General features: G+C 44.7%; 1 protein-coding gene across 3 annotated transcripts in view; it reads right to left on the bottom strand.

Moving 5' to 3' along the window:
* VEPH1 (ventricular zone expressed PH domain containing 1) overlaps positions 1 to 21395 on the bottom strand; it is a 99649-nt gene that overhangs the window by 17717 nt on the left and 60537 nt on the right. For all 3 annotated transcript variants that reach the window (XM_052804088.1, XM_052804087.1, XM_052804089.1), the window contains 2 exons: positions 9041 to 9180; positions 5094 to 5228 (listed from right to left, as the gene is read on the bottom strand). In XM_052804088.1, the coding sequence (XP_052660048.1) occupies positions 5094 to 5228; positions 9041 to 9180 (275 nt within the window). The remainder of the gene's footprint in view (positions 1 to 5093; positions 5229 to 9040; positions 9181 to 21395) is intronic.

Genomic DNA, 21395 nt, shown 5'->3' with positions numbered 1-21395 from the left:
CTGTCCGCAGCAGCACATTTCCCACCAGCTGAACCACTTTCATTACCTCCAGCCCTCTCTCAGGACTTTGTCAATGAGCCAGAAGGTAGTGGTCTCTGCTAACATGCTGCAGTGCTGGGGGCTTCCTCCTGTCCAGCTGGATCCCCCATCAGAGCAGAGGAGTTAGTGGCTGGGGACCACTTTACTTTTACTTTTTCTTTTTTTTTTTAAAGAAAGAACGTAGGCTCTGAAACCAGCCCCCTGTGAAAAGCACTAATATGAATGTTTAATATGAATGTTAATATGAACTTTTCCAAAAACACAGCAACAACGGGACTGATTTAGCTCACACAAAACATATCCAGGGAAATATGATGTTATTCTGCCAGTGACAAGCCAGGGAAGTAAGGATTATGCATCTGCAAAGTAAACTGAATGTCTAACTTGATCAAAGAAACCTACAGAAAGTATACTTGTAGCTTCAAGTATGGGAAAAGCTGGAGGATACTCCTTTTGAGGCAATTAATAACACTGTATAATTCAGTGTGTTTTGAACTGCGTTATTTAATTTTAAAACAGAATGTGATCTCACACTTAAACAAACGTTGGTGTTAAATAACAGCAACCAAGTTACTCGCTGCAAACACAAAGGGAATTGCCAGGACCGCTCAGAAAACACTCCTATTTATTTGTGTGGGGTCTTCAGAGATCTGCAACACTGCACGCTGCAGCCCAAAGAAAACACGGATTTACGCAGTCAGTGGGGAAAATACCATCCCTTGCCAGGGACATGAGTTCATCACACTGAACAAGGCTGTGCAAGGGACGGAGTTGTTCGATTCAGGCCTTTTCAGAAAAGCTTTAGTGAAGGACAGGGAGCAGGAGGCCGGCTGGCTCAGGGAGACCCGGCAGCATGGCATCTCTCCTCCCCAGCCTCTTTCAACCCGAGAAACGGGCAGGAACTGGCTGTTTTCGCCAGAACCGAAATGCCCGAGACCACTTCAGTCCTCTGGCCATCACCCCAGATAACAAGCTCAGCTGAGCCAAATGTTGAGTTTTAATTTAACAGGGGTTCTCAGGTCCCCCCCCGCCCCTGCACACCAGAGGCCATGTCCTGATGGATTTTAGGCTGTCTGAAGGAGGGACGGCAAGGCAGAACGGGGAGCACGGCTCACATCACCTGAGAAGCTCCAAACAACAAAGGTTTTCTTCCCTTTCCAGCAGGAACATAGAGAGAAATGGGCTTCACAACACCCGGGAAGAGAACGATTGCAGGACAAAGGGCTCGGGCACACGTTGGCTTTGTTTGCAAGAGGGTTTGCAGGGCAGCAGCCCCACAGCCCGGCTCTTCGCTCTGTCCTCGCCTGGGAGGCGAGCGGCCAGGCTGCAGCAGAGAGGTCCCCTGCACTCCCGGGATCCCTCGTAACGTTTGGCTTTGCAATTCCGTATGCCTCCGGTGCCTGCTCGCCGGGGTCAGTGCTCCATCCGTACCTCTGCGCAGCCGGCTGCTGGGCTGCCCTGCCCCAGCACGCTCAAACCGGCTTATACTGGGGATCGTGGGTAAAACTTATTTTGCTCTGTAACTGCTCTTTATACATCGCTGAAGTTCTTACTTTCCTCCAAAGAGGAATTCTGTACATTGGAGGAATTTAGCTGGCTGCTGCGCTGCGCAGCTTCTCTCCCTACTTCTCTGGCCGGTCGCTCGGCGTTGGATCTGACGGTCCGAGGCTCCCTGCCTCCCTTCAGACACTTTGCGCGTGGTGCGGGATCCCGAGCAGATCCTCCCTGGGCAGGAGAGCCGAGTCCTCAGGAGGGACAGACCACAGCAGCCCCCCCCGGGGTCTCCTCCCCGCTGCAGGCTCCCGACGGAGGGGGGGGATGGCGGGGCAGAGCATGGCCAGCAAGGCGCCCTGATCCTCCTCCGGCCGTGGCATCTGGGAGGTCGGAAGATGGGCAAAATAACGATGGTACTGCTCTCAGGGGGTCTGTGGCAGGACGTCGTAAGGGCACGTGGATGACGCTGAACAGAAAGCCTGGGAGCTTCTCCATCCTGTGAAAAAAAATCTTCTAGCGGCTGCAGTGAGGCAACTCTAGACTGGAAGAGAACAAGTATCCCTGAAATATCAATGCAGCAATCTTTCTTTTCCACTCTGTACTCTAGGACACTTGAAATAATCTGCAATAAGCCACTTATTTCAGGAGGGGAAGCACGAGGAAAAAGCTTAATTGGAGAGGAGAGATTTATCTCATCCCCTTGCTCCATCATCTTGAAAACTTCAGTGACTCCATTGTGAAAACACGGCACTTCTTTCTGCTGCGTAAGTGAGATAGCAAACAAAGGCAAGGGAGGAACAGAACTAACAATAGCTTAAAAATGTTAATTATTCTATTGCAACACTGCTTAACAAAAGACTCTCTTTAAGGCATCACATGGGGCTCGTAAAGTAGTCACCATCTCACTCTTCTGACACAGCATGAGTCAACACAAAGAATTCAGCAACGAGCTCAACACGGGCTTAGTTTTTGTAATGTGGCCTGCCTGTACTTTGATAAAGAACTATGAAGCAACCAAACGGAAATCTGTAAGGATGTACATCTGGAAATGCTTTACTTCTGGCACATCTTAAGCCGTGTTGTATAAATATTTTTTGTGGCATGAACAGGCTTGCCCAGTGAAACACGACATGCTTTCTGTAAGCCAGGTATTCGCTGCAATTCCTTGCGCACGCATCTTGGGCCAAATTCAGAAATCGCTTACAGTGATGTAGATCTGAAACTATTTCTCAGAATTTACTCTGGAACAAATCATTGATGTAATAGATTTTTCTCCAGGTTTGCAAAACTCTTTAGAATTCATACTGAAAAAGAAGTCTAAATTCATTTACTCTGGATTAGCCCCAGGGTCAGAGGGCAGAAGCGGAGTGACTGCAGAGCAGTGTGGCAGCACTGACTCCGCTGTGGTTCCTGTTGGCTGCTGGGGGTCAGACCTTCCCCACGTACTTACAGCACAGAAATTCCTCAGTTCTGATAAAGCATTCAGACGTTGCCGTCACACGACGCATAAAACTTAATGCAAAATGTAATACAGGATGCTGACGCTGCATTTGTATCAATAGATTTCAAAATATTTTAAATTTAAAGTGCTACGCTTACTGAAACAACCACACCCCCATAATTTTGCTTCCTGCACTACTGGCAGAGGAATAATATAAACAACTACAATAATTTTGTCAATCAGTTCACAATGTTTGAAGTTCTATTGGCAATGGGAAGAACTTCTGAAAGAAAACTTTCAGATCACCGCAGAAGCTTAGTCTGTCAAGCAAAGTAAGGACTAGGTCATCCCAGGAATGCTGTGGCCAGATTTTTGGGGAATGTAAAAGCTAAAGGAAATCTTCCTTACGGCAGGCCTAGGTCTCGCTCCCAGAAAACTCAGTGGGATTTTTCTCAGTAAACTGAACGGAAATTTCACTAGAAACAAACTCAGGTTCTGTATTAATAAGCAAAAACAAAACCGAGAAAGTAAATCCAGCAGCATACTGCGGAGACCAAGACTGAATACTAAAGTCTTCTACCATTTTAGATGCGTTACACCTGCCTGACTGCCTTCAGCCTCCGAAGGCTGTTAGGCAATCTGCAGCTCCTGGAGTTTCCAAACTTCGGTTCACTACTTAATTCATTAAATCAGTGAAGATCAGTATCTCATTTTCAAGCTCTGTTATTTTGGGAGCTCAAATATACTCCTAATGTCAGGGAGTGACGAAAGTTCCCAAAATAGGCCAAACACTAGTATCTGAGCAGTAGTAGGATTATGCAACTGATGCACTGGAGACTAATCACGTTTCTGGGGTGTTGGACACATTTTGTAGACTTTGTGTGCATGATGCACTACATCTAATCCTACCCGTGAAGGCACGCTCTTTCCTAAGCTCTTTATTCACCCCAAACTCCTATACACTCCACCAGCTCTGACATTTGACTAGTAGATCTTGGCACGGACTCAAGTTAAGCCAGTATTGAACAGAAAAGCAGTTCTAATGCCTTTGGATGAGTCAGGCTAGGATTTCAATAGCAGCTAAAATACTTAGTGCAAGCCCCACTGCGTCTAAGTAAACCTGGCCCATAAGCTGGGTCTCAGATGTGGGGATCCTCTGCTCCTCTTACAAGCCACAGCAGGAGTTCCCACTTCAATGCAACATTATCCTGGGGGTTCAGAAGGTGTTTCAAACAGAAGTCCCGTTTTCAAATCAGCCATAACCTTAGTAAATTAATCTTATTCAGTCAGACATCTTCATGCGTACGATATTCTGAGAAAGAATATTTCAAAATCACGTTTGACAATTCATTTCATCCAATTGAGCTGGATCGAGATGTTGAGGAATAAATAGAAATTTGTTTTACAATCCTACAGCGTCTTTTTTCAAGAAGCCTGATTAATAGCTTTGAAATAGCATTCGCTGAAATCCTGGAGACAGTAAACAGCTTTGAAAGAGTAATCTTTTAAACTGATGGGGGTAACTAACGGTGGAGGCGCAAATGATCATTTCCATAAAATCCAAGTCTCTGCTTAACTAGGTGAGTTTCCAAGCTGCTGCCAAACAGTCCATAGTGGCAGCTAATCTGAATCTAGAGTTTGAAACTGCGAGCAGGAAAAAAATCCATATGTAGCATCACTAGTTTTCATCACGTCGGGAACAATCCACATGAAGCGTGTACGAGGGGGTGGAGAACAAGCCTGGAGCCCTTTCAAAGCACAGTACAAAACAACACTGGGGACCCTCTGCAGAGATTGAAAATGTAATGGCTGGTGAACATTTTTCAACCTCCCCACAAGCCGAGTGCTTCATGTGGAAGGGAGGTTGGAAGCACGCACTATGGATAGCCACATGGCCATCCAGGAGAAGAGGACTTGGCATGTCAGTAAGTGCAAATGCTCAGAAGACGCCAGAGCTAAAGCAACGAATGGGAAGGGGCAGGGAAAGCGGTTTTGTTTTTCATGATTTGAGCACAGCAAAGACTCACTGTAGCTATTGTAAAGGTCTTTGTACAGCTGTTGTAAAAGTCAGTGCAAAGTTGTTCTTTTTTTTTTTTTTCTGAGAAAAATAAAAGCTTACCTTTTGGTGTGGAAATGTAGACTGAATCATGGCAGTTTCAAAACTGTGTGTCCCCTTGAGCTGTGTCTTCTCCCACAGGGCCTTAAGGACTTGCACAGAATTACTCTGTATGGACAAAGGTTCTGCAAACAAGCTCTGAAGAAAATGTTGAAAACAGGGTTTCAAGCGTTTTTGACTTGGCCATTAACAAAGAGTATCTTGTTCTTACAGTGGGACAGCCACGCGAATAACCATGGATTAGTTCATTTCTCCCTAAGGAGTTACGATGGATCAATATGCACACAATTAGATAAATCCTCAAATATTTCCTTGGGGGTTTTTTTATTGTACATTACATGTCTTTAAGGTCTGTGGCTCACCAAAGAGTATCTATCAACTACCATTACGCATAGCAACATGCATGTCATTTTTATATTGAAATGCTGGTTTATCAAAACATTAGCAGCACTGGCCCCTGCGAACCAGGTGTAGATCTCAGTGGCGTGCATCTTTTTGGAAAAGATGTGTCATTTACCAGCTAACGTGAAAAGATGCTTAGCACCACTGCAAGTTTGTATACGTTTATTTGGACCTGACTGCAGCTCTTGGTCCTTGTGTGGGGAAGAGTGAAAGTGCAACGTTTGCAACTGCGCTGAGCAGACAGTGGGATGAAATGCAAGAGAAAAAACCCCACAGAACACATTCGAGCCAGATTTTGCTGGCAGAGGACAGGAATTTTCGTGCCCTGAACATTCACAAAACAAGATGAAACTTGGGTTGGGTTGGGTGCTCTCACCTCCAAAGCTCCCTGTTTCAAAGGACAGCAAGGATACAACCTTATCCTGCCTTGAATTATTCTAATATTTCAACTGCATTAAGTTCCTCATTGTATAAACTGCACACAAAATCAATGTTACAAGAACACTACTGCAGCTGAGAGAGCTTAGCGTTTCTGCCTCTCCTATATCTGCTACATGATCTTGTAATTAAAAAATGCATTTGCATGCAGAAGCCAAGTTAAGCGTGTACAAGCAAATCTGATTTTCCGTATTTCAAGTATTTGATTTCGCAATACGAACAACGTCCTTTTAGCGTAGGTTTCCTGGATGGACATTCCTTCTTCTCTTTCTGAGCAGAAACCCAACAACCCTAATCCCACTGTCTGGCATCCAACTGACACAGACACACTTCAATAAGGCTCAACCAGGAATTTTACTGTGGCCGAGACAAGACGTTTTTTCCAGCTAAGCTGTCAGAAACAGCCGGATCATTTTGTCCAAATTAAAAGGGAGAAGGAGTCAGCTCCAGGCAGCCACCTGGCAGGAGAAAATGGCAGCCCAATTAGTTTGTGTTTGGCAAAGTTATGAGTGGCTCCAGGGAAGGCGTTAGAAAGGGACGCGTCAGGCAGCCCCTTCCTCACTGGTGCTACCACAGCGGCGTGACACTGTCCCGCCTGATGAGAGAAACGAAACCATAAATCAGGATTATTTTAATGAATGAATCTGTGAAACTAAGCATCTCGTCTACTGAATAACCTCTCTAACATCACCCCTTATTCTAGTTTTGTTTGTTTTGTTAATCATAGCTTATCTGTAAGACAATTTCTCAGATCTTCACTGACCTATGCTTCTCTTCCTACTGCCCTGCAGTAATAATTTACCGTTTCACAACTTCCATCCAAGGGTTTCAAAACATGATATAACTATTCACTAATATTTTTTAAATGAAATAGAAAGCAGGGTTATGAAGTTAAGAATCTGTTCTGGAGACCTGAGAGAAAAAGTCTCTCTTCTCGCTTTTACTTTTGCAGAATGCAGTGTCAAACAGAATATGGAGCGACTGACAAAAAAGGAATAAAAATATGGCAACTGGTACTGGAATCTTCAGAAACCGTTTATTAGTCGTCTGTCTGTGAATCTATGATGGATCTGCTGAAAACTACATTTTTATCACCAGCCTTTCATTTAATTTATTATTAACACACTATAAATATCTTTTATGTCAAATTTATCTCTTGTACAATTTCACAGGCTTAAATAACATTATCTCAGGGCTGAATTTACTGCCCTGTATTTAATTTAATAATAGTTATATATCCAGTACTTAAAAGCTTTAGGATTTCGAACAAAAGAAAAACATAAATTATCTGACATTAAACACCGCTCCGATGCACAGCCGGCTCAAACACTCTGTGCAACGTAAGAGGAATCATTTTTTTTCCCCGTAAGAAAAAAGTTCTGTGTTTACAACATATTTGCAAAGACACACAACTGAATTGCATTGCTTTGAGCCTGGCCCCGGCAGCGTGGGGGGATTCTGCTGGGGGGTCCTCGGCACGGGAGCCCGGGGCCAGGGGTAGCACTGGCACAGCCGGAGCAAAACTAGCAAGACCGTAGGGAATAAAAGCAAAGCTTCAGGAAGAGGAGCTGCAGTGGGACAAATGCGATTACCCAGCCCAGGGCAAGGACAGCCGTGGGAAACGGGGGGACCGCTCTTTGGGGGCAACGTCCGACGGAAGCAGGACCCAGCAGGGGCACGTGGGGATGGGGAAGGAAAGTAATATTGCCCCTGTGAGCTGGGAACTATGCGGAGCTCAATAGTCCTGAAAAAAGATGGAACTAGCAGGGCCAAAATCAGGGTAATCTGGGAAGGGGTTAAAGGGAGAGGTTTTTCAATGAAAAACGTATCGGGAAAAGGCTAGGTACCAGGGATTGAAGGTGGATCAGTGATTAAATTGTCAGTGCGACTGATTCAAACCATGAACCACAGACAGAGCAGAGGTCATTGCGTTAAAATCTGGTGGCAGGGGCGGCGGAGGCTGCACAGTGGCGAGCGAGGTATGCCAGCTCTGCTGCCCGTCTCCTCTGCTTCTTCTCCTTCTTTCTTGTTTTTGTGTGGCTTAGTACTTTTGTCCACATTTTTCAACACCTGCTTTCCTCTCATCAGGAATAAAATGATACATTTGTAACATAATTCATTTATTCTCTCTAGGTCCTCTTAAAATTCAACCTCTTTCTTCAGGTTTTCATTTACAGAGTAATTCACCTCCTTTGTTTTCCCCTTTCATCTTGTCTTCTCATTCCTGTTTCTGCCTCTGCATCCTTTGCTCTGCTCTGTCACTGTCCTCTCCTTCCCTGACTACCTCCTACTGACCTGCATTTTTTGAAAACATTTGTTGTATTTATTTCTAGGAGCAAACACAGGGAAGAGTGATTTGAGCTGTTAAATTCACAGCATAACTCGCCGTGCATGTTTTAAATTTCAGATAAAACCTTTGTATTTCTAAGGTTGCATTAGGGTGGGATGAACTGTGGTGAATGGCTCTGCATAGGCTAAGAAACTGAACCTTATTATTTTAACACAAAAGCCATCTGTTTCATCTTGAAGTGTGCATGTAGGGTTTTCTCTTACAATTTCATACCATTTGTAACCTATTAGGAAATTCCACGTATGTCCAAATACTGGGCTGTATTTGGAAATGGTATCACACATGAGAAAATAGCTCTAGGGTAGGTAGAACAGCAGTGATCAGCTTTGCAAATCCTGCTCAGTCAAAACTTCTGCAGTAAAAAAATCCCAGCGGGTGCTGCACCTCTATCCTCCACCTGCAGTCTTGGGGTTGATTCTGGTCCCCTGCAAAACCACTGCAATGCTCCTGTTCATTTGCAAGGCACCTGGGACTTTACTGGAAGTTTTGCCTGAATGAGGACAATAAGGTTTGGTCCCACTTTTTTATCCCCAGACTTTGTAATCTCTCCAGACAGTTTCAATTTGTTGTATTTTGTAGAAATATAAAAACTTAAAAACTGCAAACCCACTTCAACCTACTATAATGACTTCTGAGACATCACAAGGGTCACAAAGCACTGTGGATTAGAAGTGTATTTAAAGAGATTAACCATTAAAACATTTTTTTCCCAGTACAATGTGAACAATATAGAGGTGCCACTAATTTGTACTGCACGCACCTGCTGAAAGAGGAACATGATATGGATCCACAGTGGAGGCTGCTGGCTGATGAGGGTAAAACTGGATTTACTGTACAAGCAGTAGTGGCCCTTCAGGGGACAGCTGAAGAACAGCTTTGCTACACAACTTCTAACGGTATCTAGAAATAAATATGCAGAATATTAAAATCAGCTAAAGACAGAAACCTAACTGTACCAGTGTACGTGCAATCAAGCAGCGCGTGGACATACATTTCCACTACGGGGTATCGGTCTGGGTCAACTCCTGCGGCGTTCAGAAGGGCATTGCTGTGTCTGCGCCCTTAAATTAAACACGAGCCATCTGACAGTACTAGAGAAATCTAGTCTCCGGTACTTTAAATCTTACGTAGTAATCATTTATTCCTAAATGCAAAAGGTGCAAGACAGCACACGGTCAGGCTGTTTATCTTCTTTGTGCTTTCTCATGCATTCTGTAGAATCGTTTAGCTTATCGAACCAGACAGATCTGTCAAAACTGTGCATCATTTATTCTTATTTAAAGAGTTTGTTGGAAAAAACATCCCATATTAGGAAACAGCCATATGGGGGCCTGACATCTGCGGGATCCTTGCCGAGACTTTGCGCAGCTGAAAGCTGGTGTCCGTAGGGATAGAGGAGTGCGGCACGGGGTTCCCAGCTAGGAACGGGCTCGCTCAGCCGCTGGTAAAAGCTGCGGTACTTCCCCTTTGCAATGGATTCTCCAGGAGCCAAAAGATGCATAAACGGTGTACAACGCTGCTGTGCGCATAGCATGTTTGCTGCACAGGCCATCCTATAAATTCATCACCAGAAATACCACAGTTTCAAAGAGGAGCGTTAGCGAGCATCCACTGAGCCCCGCGTCCCCGCGGAAAGCCGACGTGCCAGCTCCTGTCCCGCACCGTGAGGGCTCCCAGCCGCGGCCCCTCTCCCCATCCACCCGGGAGCTGCAGCCCTAGAGCCCAGGTCCACCTGAACCTGCCCTGCCTACAGCTTGGCTTCTAAGGGCTCCAGGTCCTACAAACCCCGCTTCTCGTCAAGCCTACGTACTACAAGTCTGCTGGTCATCCCTGATTTTTACACACTAAGCCAGGGAGCTGCAGCTTTTGCAGCCATTCCCTGAGAGGCACAACACACAAGGGACAGGAATCGTTGCTGCTGCCGTGCCGCAAGGGACAACGTGGCACGGCGACTTGCTCAAATCAGCAAGCCAGTGCAAGGGCAGCCACTGGCAGAGCCCACGGGCCACAACGGCCAGCACAGCCACAGACTTTGCAGCAAAAAAACACACAGAGAAGGAAAAGGCATGGAGCTCCAGGTCCAACCGGACGAGAGACTGCAAATGCATTCAGAGTTACACACCGGGAAAGGTGGGATATGTCCGTTCACAGCTGTGATTCAGTGTCACCCACTCAACACGCAGGTTTTCTGCCAAAGTGCAGTTTGATGCACAGTCCCAGCTCCGGGACACTACAGACAGACAAAGCATCTCCAATTCTTGCTGCTCTGTCAAATATCAACCATTTATGCCACCTGTGATCATATCATCTGTTGATAAAAATCCCGCCGCAGCTACACGCAATCTGAAGGTGTCCTTTGGGATCAACTGCGCAGTACAAAGCTATATGCTACGTAATGTTACCTGACTCTGAACTTCCTGTGCTGGTTTTAACTGGAAACAAAGCCCTTGAGATGCACAATTCTGCTTTTGCAAAATATCGACCTTGAACCCTCATTTTCTGTCTTTGGATGACTACTCATAATGATAACAGCATGTTAGGCATAACCTAATCAGACTTCTTTATTAACTTAAAATAGTGGTATCGTTTTATAGCCCCTTTGAACAGGAAAAAGCAGCCATCCAAGGTAAAAAAGCATGGAAACCAAAGACGGAGATCCTTGGATGATGACCTTGATACAAACACAGGAGAGAGCGGCACCCTCTTCACCCAGCTGGAGAGCTGACCTTGGAAGGGGAGGGGAACAACCAGTAGCCCCAGCTGCTGCTGCTGCACTTGCTGCCTAGCTAAAGGCAGAAATGACAGACAGACGGACAAACCACCCTGCAGTGGCTGATGAGCCCGTCAGACTGGTCCATGCACAAAGTCACCACTGCTCACCTCCCCAGAGGTCCTGGCCTGCCAGCACCTGCAGGGTCAAAGCCAAAGCATTTTCAAGAAGAGAGCGCAGCGTAGGCTCCTGCGGAGTCGGCCAGTCACGTCTCACCGCGCAGCGTCCATAAAACGAAATCACGCAGTTGAGAAGGTTGACACAGGCCAGCTGTGCAGGGAGCATTACTCAGAGTCTCATGCTATCCTGGTGAGTCACCATGCACTGAAGGTGTAGGAATAAAACGCTGTAAGAAAATACCCTAACTGGAAAAATGAGTTCTAACTCTTTAGAAAAATGCGGGTAACGGGAAACAGTTTAAATAGCACAGCCTTCTGGATCTACTGACAATGAGAGCCAGCAACAAGGAAGACTGATATCAGAAGGCAGCCTTTCTGTCCAACAACAGAGCATCTTGAAATACTTGCGGTTTTTAAACATTTTTCATCTAATCAAGATGTGAAAGCATAGGAGAGAAATGTAATAAATTCAGTATTTCACATAAACCCACGATGTATGAGGAATAAGTTTACCAGAGGTACAAAAGTATGGGTCCCTAGACCAAAAGTATCAATGGATCAGATAGTTACTGAAAACACAGAATATTCAGAACTGGGATGTTGGAACCTGCTGAAGTTGTTACAGAGAGGCCAGGTGGCTGTTAGGCTGGGAGAAAAAAAATCTTCAGAAGCTGGCAAGTGGAAACCACTTTATTATCCTTTGACAAAGATGTTCGAATTTGCTGAGAAAAGGAAGTCGCCAGTGTCAAGCTGGGGCTGCAGACCTCATCGAGACTCCACTGTAGCACAGGAGATCTGAGATGTAAAGGCACGGGAAGATTAGAGTTCACAAAAACCACTAGAGCCACTACACATACTGTGGGGAAACACACACAAGCCAAAGCAATGCGTAATTATTTGGAAGTGAGCACAAAAACCAAACCAGACTGTAGCGACCGTAGAACAAGGGATGACAACAGCACTCCTTCCTCAGAGGAACACTTACAGGGTATAATCAGCAACATCACAGCAGATGAAGCTTGGATTATCTGGAAACCAATGGGGTGTTCATTAATCTTTAATCATAGGCAGTCACATAAGCCAATATAGGGCCAGAAGGAGTGACAGTGAAAGCAGAAGAAAAGCCACAGGCACTAGGTCAGAGGGTCAGACCAGGCGGTGAGCTTTCCTCCCAGGGACGGAGTTCACGAACCAAGTCAGAAATGATGTTGGGCTGACCAGGACTACAAACATCAGCCGGATCACTCCCCTCCAAAGAGACAGGATGAAGGACCTAGACCGGCCCCGGCTCTCCTAACGCATGGGTGAGCCAACAAGAAAACCCATCCGTATCTGTCTCTAGAGAGTGCATTTAGCAGAGGGCAACTTTGAAGATATTTCGTTTGCTTTGAGACAGCGATGGAAAGCAGAGCTGAAGTGGGGCCACTTCTCTTGGCTTCACCAAACATACCAAAAAACAGAGGCACACTTATTGGTGTTAGGGAATATGGCACTCCTTCCTCTTGTGCAGGCCTGAAAAAATGACTATATTACAGGAGAATGTTGCCTTGTAGAAGGGAAGAATCCTCATAAAGTGGTGGCTTGATGCCAAGCATTGGGCATTTGTAGGCTGCTCTTTGAAGAAGACGATATTGATTTGTGCACATTGACTAAATCCTGTGGAAGTGCTGTTTGGGCCATGTCAATCGCCTGAGCACAAACATACTCCAAGATCCACAGCGGGACAATATTAGAAGCACGCATATGGCTGTAAGCTTTCAGCAGCAGAAAGCCAGGGCTTAAATTTAAACCAACAAAGATGCAAAAGCTGCTAAACTGAGATAACAGTTCTGAAAAGAAAACTAACTTAGCTGCAGATCACAGATACATCATGCCCATAAGCAACACACTCCACTTAGCAGGGAAAAAAGAGGGGGCATAAAATCCACCACTCTTGGATTAGTGCCTATGGGGAAAATTTGAGTTTAACCTAATTACCCAAACCTACTGGTTCATACCCAAACCTGCCAGTGTTCACATTCAATATAAAGAAGGAGTTTGAGAAACTGAAGGGGTTAATTAGAGTGACCCCAAGTCCTGGGACATATTAAAGCACAAAATTAAACGATGCCTCCAAGGAGGCTGTTGAGAGAATGCTCTTCCAACAGCACGGTCCAAACTAAAGACCCCTGGTTTATGCACCACAGATGCTAACAAAACCTTAACTTCAATACGCCTAACCAGAAGTAGAGGCTTGGCCTCGGTCCACGTGTGTGAAAAGTTTAATGCTTCATTATGGGAAATCACTCTTAGCTAAACGTGACCATAAACCACGTACCGCCACTGCAAAAAGGAGCTGGCAGTCAATGCCTTCCTCTTCAGTGAGTACAGCAGTTATTTTTTCAGTTACAAATGTATGGATTGACAAGAAACCTGGGAGGCATTTAAAGGCTGCAGGCAAACACTGGAGTGCATTAAACAACTGTGCAAGGCAGCAGAGTCCAGAGCTAGATTTCTTGTCACCCACAGTAAGTCCACATCAAGCTGATTAAATCCCACCTGGGCAGTCTCCCACAGAAGTCATCGCAGCTGCGAGCAGAAGGTGGCAGAGCTCCAGGATACCAGCCCCTGGTTAGCAGTTAAGAAAGGGTGCCCAGTGCTGGGTGGGAGTTGTTTGATGGGACTGTGGAGGAGGTTCCTAAATGCTGCAGAAGAAAAAACTGCAAAGGATATATGGAGAGACACAAAACCCTAACAAATTGCTTAGCAAGCCATTGTGGATGACACTAAGAAAAATACTGAGGCTACCAACACATGTCAAAATAAATATCAGCTCAAGTGCTGGAGTCCACGCTGGCTGAGCAAAAAGTTAGTTCCTGGAAAAACACAGCATTCATTTGTCAATATCAACTGAAAAAAGCCTCCTACTCAGACAATTTTCAAACCTTTGGTATGAGATGAGCGATTACTCATAGCTATTTCTGCTACTTTCGATATGCTGAATTTGGCAACGTCTGATAACAAGCCAAAGTTTACCGCGTAAGTTTTTCAATTGTTTGCAATGAACTACCAGTTTCAACACGTAACAGCTAATCTCAGTTATCCCAAAGTCAGTAGAAAGTGGTATTTAAATAATAAATCTATTCTGATGAAGACTAAGATGACCCTGATCCATATCTAGCACTATTCTATTGTATTTCACTCAAGTGCAAACCAACACACCAGTACCATGGGAATTCATTTTTACAGTCATGGGAGACCTGTAAATAGATAGGCAAGGCAAAATGAGTTTCTTGTCATCACCTGGGCACATGAAACTGCCCAGAACGAAGCTGGGCACATTTTCAAGAAAATGACATGTCAGAAAAATATTTACATTGTGCCATTTCACAAAATATTTAAAATGAAAAAAAAAAAAACAAAAAACATTTTAATGAATAGCACCATCAGAGACTGACCCACGGCATGTGAGATCGGCTCACTGGACATACACACACTGCAGAATAACCAGTGGCCCATTGTATCACTAACTCCTGCACCGAGACAGACCTCTAACTAAAAATACAAATTGTAATAGTCACATAGGTTGAGTCATCGTCTTCCAAAATTTGACAGCGTCCACTGAAGGAGCAGAACTAAAAGCACTGCTTTCCTGCAGTACTGCCCACTGGAGCACTTCCCACCTGGGAACGTACAATTCTGCTTACAAGTAACCAAGCGCTCAAGTGTCTGGCCAAAGTTTTGAGAGATCTTTAACCACTGCAGCTTTCTCCTTCTAGCATTATGAATAATAAAATAGGTTTAAACTTTTATTCAAATGTAACCATGTCAGTAGAGTTCTCTTGTACTACATCCCACATAAAAACATTGCAGATGTTGCAAATACTGTTCAACAGGTTATCAGAGTCTGTTGTGCTCAAAATATCCCCCCAAATGTCTGTATTGTATATGGCAAGTGTTATCTTAACACCCAGCAGTTGTTAGACACTAACTTTTATCTGCTGTGTTTTCATTTTTAAGCAGCCACGCCAAAGCATTGAATGTTTCTAGAAATGACAATATTACTCTTTACAAGTATTTCCCCAGTTGTGTAGCAATTTTGATTCAGGGTCTATGCACTGTATCCCACTGTAGCAGAGTAATAACATTCACCATGGGGTTTGATATTTCTAGTATAATATTGCACTTTCATAATATCTTATTCAAGGATCCCAAAGAACCATTATTTAAACCTCAAAACGTTCATCACAGTAGGTCATTTTCGCTGTACCTTGTGGATAAGTTAGAAGCGTGGCAGGATCATTTAGGAGCCAAGCATGCAACACATTCATATTCGTACTTGTACTCAGACATACTCTAACCGAGAATGAAAAAGGTGCTTTTAAAATCATTGCAGTATTTATGAATTGCGTGTACTTATGTACTCAGCATGATATGCAGTTTAAGAAGATACATTTTGTGTTTTCCTAAAACACAAGTACATAAATCAGCTGAGCTTTAGGTGAGCTATGTTGCATACTTTTCCCAGTCCATCATCGCAAGTTACGTAAACCACTATGAATCAAATATCAACCTTGTGTAATCCCACAGGATTTCAGAGGAGTTAAAGCAGAGTTACAACATAGCAAGACCCATTCACACCTGTGGGAACACAATCATTTCTAGAGAAAACAACTCACTGCATTTGCACTTGGCAATGCACAGTGGCTGACAAAGGGGAATCTGATGAGTTGGCAGGGATCAGGTCTGTAGGTTTAGCCAGGAAAGAATCATAGAATCGTTTAGGTTGGAAAAGACCTTTAAGATCATCAAGTCCAACCGTCAACCCAACACCACCATGCCCACTAAACCACGTCCTGAAGTGCCTCGTCTATGAAGGGCAGCATACAAATGTTCTTGCTAGGAAGAACAAAAAAAAAACCAAACAACAACCCCCGAAACCACCACACTTACAGGCTTGAGTTAGTGGAAAAGCTTTGAAGGTGAAAAGAAACCAGTCTCAGCCTACAAACGTGGAGACAACTTAGTTCCCTGAATCTCTGTGTAATTGCACATGTGGAAACACATAACTGCTCACCCTGACTTCGCCTGGTAAGGAAAGATTAATTTAGCCCCAAGAACCTTTCAGGATATCAGTAAGATACAACACACGGGAGACTCCTGTCAACAAAACCTACTTGCTCTGCAACAGCTCCCCCAGCACACGGCACATCTTGGCAAGTGCTGGTAATCCAATGTCGACTAAAGGTCCTTTTGATGTGATTTAAAGCTATGAAGTCCAAATTATGGCAAAGATGGATCTGCAACTCTTTAAAATAATTGGTCAAAACTATGTAGGGGAAAGAGGAAGCAAAAAATTAACTAATTTCCTTGAGGACATTAAGCCTATTACATTGGTCACATTTAAGCTACGTATTTACAGACTCTAGAACCAGTTTTGTACTTTAAAAACTACTGTTGCTTCTAAATGTAGAAAGCAAATTTGAAGCAGGGTGTTTAAGCGAACTTCTATTTCACTGAGTAACCTACCCCATGACCTAAATTAGGATTTATGGAAACACCATTTCAACCACTAGATCTGTGACTCTAATAGCACTTCTATACTGCTTGGGCTCATAGAGGCTTTGACTGTGGAAAAAGAAAAAGAAAAGAAAAAAACCCAGAGACAGACTTGTCATATGACTATTTAAGAGTGCTAGCTCTTGGAGCTGGATGATGGATACGATCGTTTTGCTTGGGTCAGGAAAATCCCTTGTACATGTCAACATATCAAAACATACTGCACGAGGAGGAAAAGGACACTTCAGGGACAAGATGATGCGACACCAGGTATGTCTTTGTTGTGGCATTGACTTAGACGGGTGAACGCACACACTGCCCTGGTCTGAACGCCAGTCACCCCCCGAGCCATGCTGCTGCTGTATTACTTGCATGAAAAATGAGCTTCTCATGCACCCGTGAGCCGCTGTCAGCTGAGCCACGCTCTGACTTTCTCAGAGAGAATTACGGCACATTTTGTACATCTTGTCAGCACTCCCTTTGGTAACGGCAGAGACACCAATTTCTCAGCACACGGGATCTCAGCCTGTGACCCCGCGTCTAGGTGGAACAGTAGTCAGCCTGGATCTGCCCCACACTCAGGGAGAGGCCAGGGAGCTCTGGTGCAAAGCAGGTTTATTAGGTGAGAAGTCTGTGTACGTTGATGAGAGTTTTGTTCAGGCTAAGCACCAGCTCAGTTAACTCAGGAAAGGAGAAAAGTTCATAGCTCTGCTTCATCTCATTAGCAGCAAAGTCATATCTACTGCTGCTGAGTATCTGGGGTAACACACTGAACAGACAGAACAAGTGCCTGTTTTATCCAACTACTAGGAATTACCCCTATTGACGAGCACCTAAGAGCAAACCTAAGCCACGACATTTTAGAGCTCTGTGCATCCCTCCGCTCAAGCAGCTTCTCATCTCAGCATCCCCCTGGGCATCGTACCCCGCTGCACCCACGTCCTGCTCTCCTGCTTCGCTGGCAGCAGCCGCTGGTAACACTTGGGCCCATCTTCTCCATAAAGAAGGATGAGTTCTCCTCCTTCCTCAGGCTGGCTTTGGCTTGGAAGGAGAGTCCGAGTAACACAAGGAAAGGATTTTATAACATGAAGAACATGTGAAAGGCAATGCTAGGCACCACCCCCCCCACATAGTCACCAAATGCCCCAGATGGCAGAGACTGATGAAGATCCCAAGGAAACTCTCCTCCCAGTCAAGAAACATTTCTCATCACATCTGTTGGCAAGTCTCAAACTTCTAGCAAGAGAATAAGCAACTACTTGTTTTTCTTACAGGAAACAAGAGAATATATGTTGCAATTTTAAAGTTCACTACTAAGTGGTTGTGCCTGGGGAAAAAGAACAAAATATAAACAGAAGAATGTCAGTAGAGTTGTTAATTGTTGTTTATTCCAGCTTAACATGCTGGGCTAAACCAGGAGGGACATAGGCAAGTAGGTACAGAGTCACTGGTTCTGGGAACAATTAATGCATTATTTGATTTACATTGGTAATCCTTTACTGTTAAATAAAATCTGTTAAAAGGAGTGAAAGTATGCTCATAAATTTCCCAAACAGAATCAAACCCCCACATAACATGAAACCAGGGAATAAGAAATGGATACAACTTTTTAAATTTCAGTTTTAAGCATTTTTCAGCTTCCTCGGTTTCCTTTGCCTGATCTTTTCAGTTTGGATTACAAATAAGTATGCAAACAATAAATATGTTTATAGGAGAAAATGCTAATTTTTAAAGCAACCAGCTTCAAGAAATGCTGATTTATATTTTTTTTAACACTACTGCCTTTGCATGCATGCCATAACTCAGGCCAACAGACTTCACCTCCAGTAAGTTACACAAAAATTAATGAAGAAAGCATGACTATAATGGGGTCTGGACAGCCACTACAACGCACTCAATACACAGAGTCCAAATCTGAGTGACAAAAGCCACGTTTGACAACATACAGATTAGCTTAACTTTATAAACCCCTCTATCTTCCTTCCCTTTACCATCAGGGCAAGGAAAAGCCTCTGTCATTTGGGAAGGTACAGCAGTAAAATCTCTCTGCCACGTTGTCCCATCTTCAGAAGCAAAAGTGCATTTACCTTTCCGCTGCCTGTGTCGATGACTGAAGCGCAAAGAGCCCACAAGGCGTGCGCAGGAAAGCGGGGTCCTGGGAAAACGTCCCACTCCTGCCACTGCCTGGCTCCTCTGTGTCCCACCCGCATCCCCAGCCTGGCAGAGTGGGCACAGGCAGCTCCTGGAGGAACCGTTAGCTCCATCCTTGTACGACCCAGAAGCTCAGAAGTCAAAGTCCTCTGGTTTGGCTTTTCCGCCAGGAGGGTGGTAACACCACCCCAACAAGGAATCTCCCAGCTACCAGGTAAAGCGCATCTGGAGAGCAGCCTGTTTAAATTGATGCTTCCAGATTAGGTGTAAAGCACACATGATTTGCTATTATCACGTACGTGAGGGCGGCAAGTTATGAGTGCGTTCATGTTCCTATTACGCTCCCCGTTGTGCTGGGAGTTTCTCCACGGTCTGACGACGCAGATCACCGCGAGCGCGATGGCCATCCTGCGAGTTAGCACTTCCATTCTCACTGCTGTCCTCACATTTGGGATGCGTTTGAAATACCAGTCCTGTAGAATAAAATGCCAACTAACATTTTTTTTGGCCTAGCAGCAGCAGAGTTGATCTCTGGAAATGCTGGCCTGAGCCTATGCAACTTTGTGATCCCACTGAAGGACCAGAGGTCCATCTGTTCCAAATCAACGTTTGGCTTATGGAATGCTGGAATTTATCAGACCAGTGCAGGGGTGAGCACTGCAGGGGAGCAATGAGCTTTTCCATCTACACCATCATATGGTACCGATTATCTCTCAGTACAGCACAAAACATAATAACAACCAGATTTAGGGCCAGCGTACTGCAACCTGTTTCCCGTGCTGCCTCCTCCTCTTTCAGCATTCTCTCATTAATCTCACAAAATGCTTGCTGTTTGTATTTCCTCCTGTAGGGCACCGAGGAGCCAGGGGTGACTTACTACTGTAAAATGGTTATAATATTTTTCACTGGATGGCATTGCATTTTGAATGTGCCTTCAGTGACTGAGGACTGAATGATGCACTAGATCTCCCTGGGCTCTATCCTTTTAAAAAGGAGGGTAGGCAGGCTGGAGGTGTGTAAATCCTTCAGCATCCTCTACACACAGATATTATCAAATGCTTTCTTTCCAACAGCTCGCTTGACACTCAGTGCTCTGAGCTGTAGGCATCAATGGTGGCATTCTTATCCTCATTACCTAAAGAGCAAGTAGAACTAGAGTGGAAAACAAGGACCTGCCCTCAAGTTATAATCAAATCCAGCAGCCATACAGGCTTGTGTCTGGGAACCATCTGACACCAGCCGCTCCCAGAGGCAGGATACACATGGCCATGCATTTGATTCACCAACCCTACGTGTCTGGGAAACAAGAAGAATAAGTCAAAAATCATCCACCCTGCAGGGTTCAAGGGGAGACCCAGCAAGGCTAGAGGAGGTGGACCCTGCCAGCTGCTCAAGAGCCCTGTGCTGCACGCAGGGGGAATCGGGGCTACAGCAGGTAAAACAGAGCGGGCTCAGGTCTCGCTGGATGTTGTGGCACTCCCGAAACCAACTCTGGCAGGTCATAACACCAATAATGCCTAACACAGGAATGCCATCTTTCACCTAAGCCTTTCAAAGGACCCTACTCAAACCATTGCCAGCACTATCTCCCCAGACAAGTACATGAGACCTAGAAAAGCAGAAAGGCTGAAGGACCTTTCAGAGAGCACCTACTGCAGCCAGTGGAGAAACTGCAAATGCAACACGGGGAGCTTGAACACAGGCTCTTGTTCTTAATCACTGGGATCCCAGCCACACCGAGGCAGCGGAAATCCTGCCCACTGAAAAGCAATAACCAAACTCGGGAGTATTCAGGAAATTATAGATGCACGAGTCTGGGCCACTGCCATCTGCAAGATCCTGGAGGTACTGATAAGATATAAGATCACAAACCATCTGGAAAAATATGGGCTGGTGAAAACTACTTTGCTTAGCTCCATGGAAGCTAAAGTACTTGACGAATATGGTGGCTTTTTTTTTTTAATTTTTTTTTTTTTTTAGAAAAGATCCGCAGGATTAAGAGGATTAAAGTGATGAACGTGACATAAAAGAATGCCTCAAAATTGCTTAAGGTATAGCAGAGATGCAAATCTAGGCAAAGTGGTTCAAACTAAGCAGGAACTGAACAAAATCATCAGCCCCAAACTGAAACAAGCTAAAATAAATGGATTTTTGTGGGTTTGGATACTTCTTTCTGCCCCAGTTTAAATTCCCTCTCTGACTGCAGTGTTAGTTCTAAAAGACTCACTTATGCACATCCACACACGCATCTGGTAAGCTGCTGTAGCTTGTCTATTCTTCAAAACACCCTCAACTTGACCAGTTTCTTAGTATAAGACATTCTGGCCAACAGCCCGGTCTTAACCCTGCTTCTGCTGTAGGATCATCACCCAATTCACAACTGTCCTCTGCCTGAAGCGCATGCAGCCAAAAATAGTAAACACTAAATGAGATAACAGAGCTGAGGACGTGTCAATTTTTCAACGTGTATAGGAGGCATCTTCAAACTGTCACAGACAGATCACGGATCCACCCTTACAGTTCTTAACCTGTATCCC

Source organism: Harpia harpyja, chromosome 12, assembly GCF_026419915.1.
Source record: "Harpia harpyja isolate bHarHar1 chromosome 12, bHarHar1 primary haplotype, whole genome shotgun sequence".
Classification (NCBI taxonomy): Eukaryota; Metazoa; Chordata; class Aves; order Accipitriformes; family Accipitridae; genus Harpia; species Harpia harpyja.
This window is presented reverse-complemented; position numbering and strand designations above follow the sequence as displayed.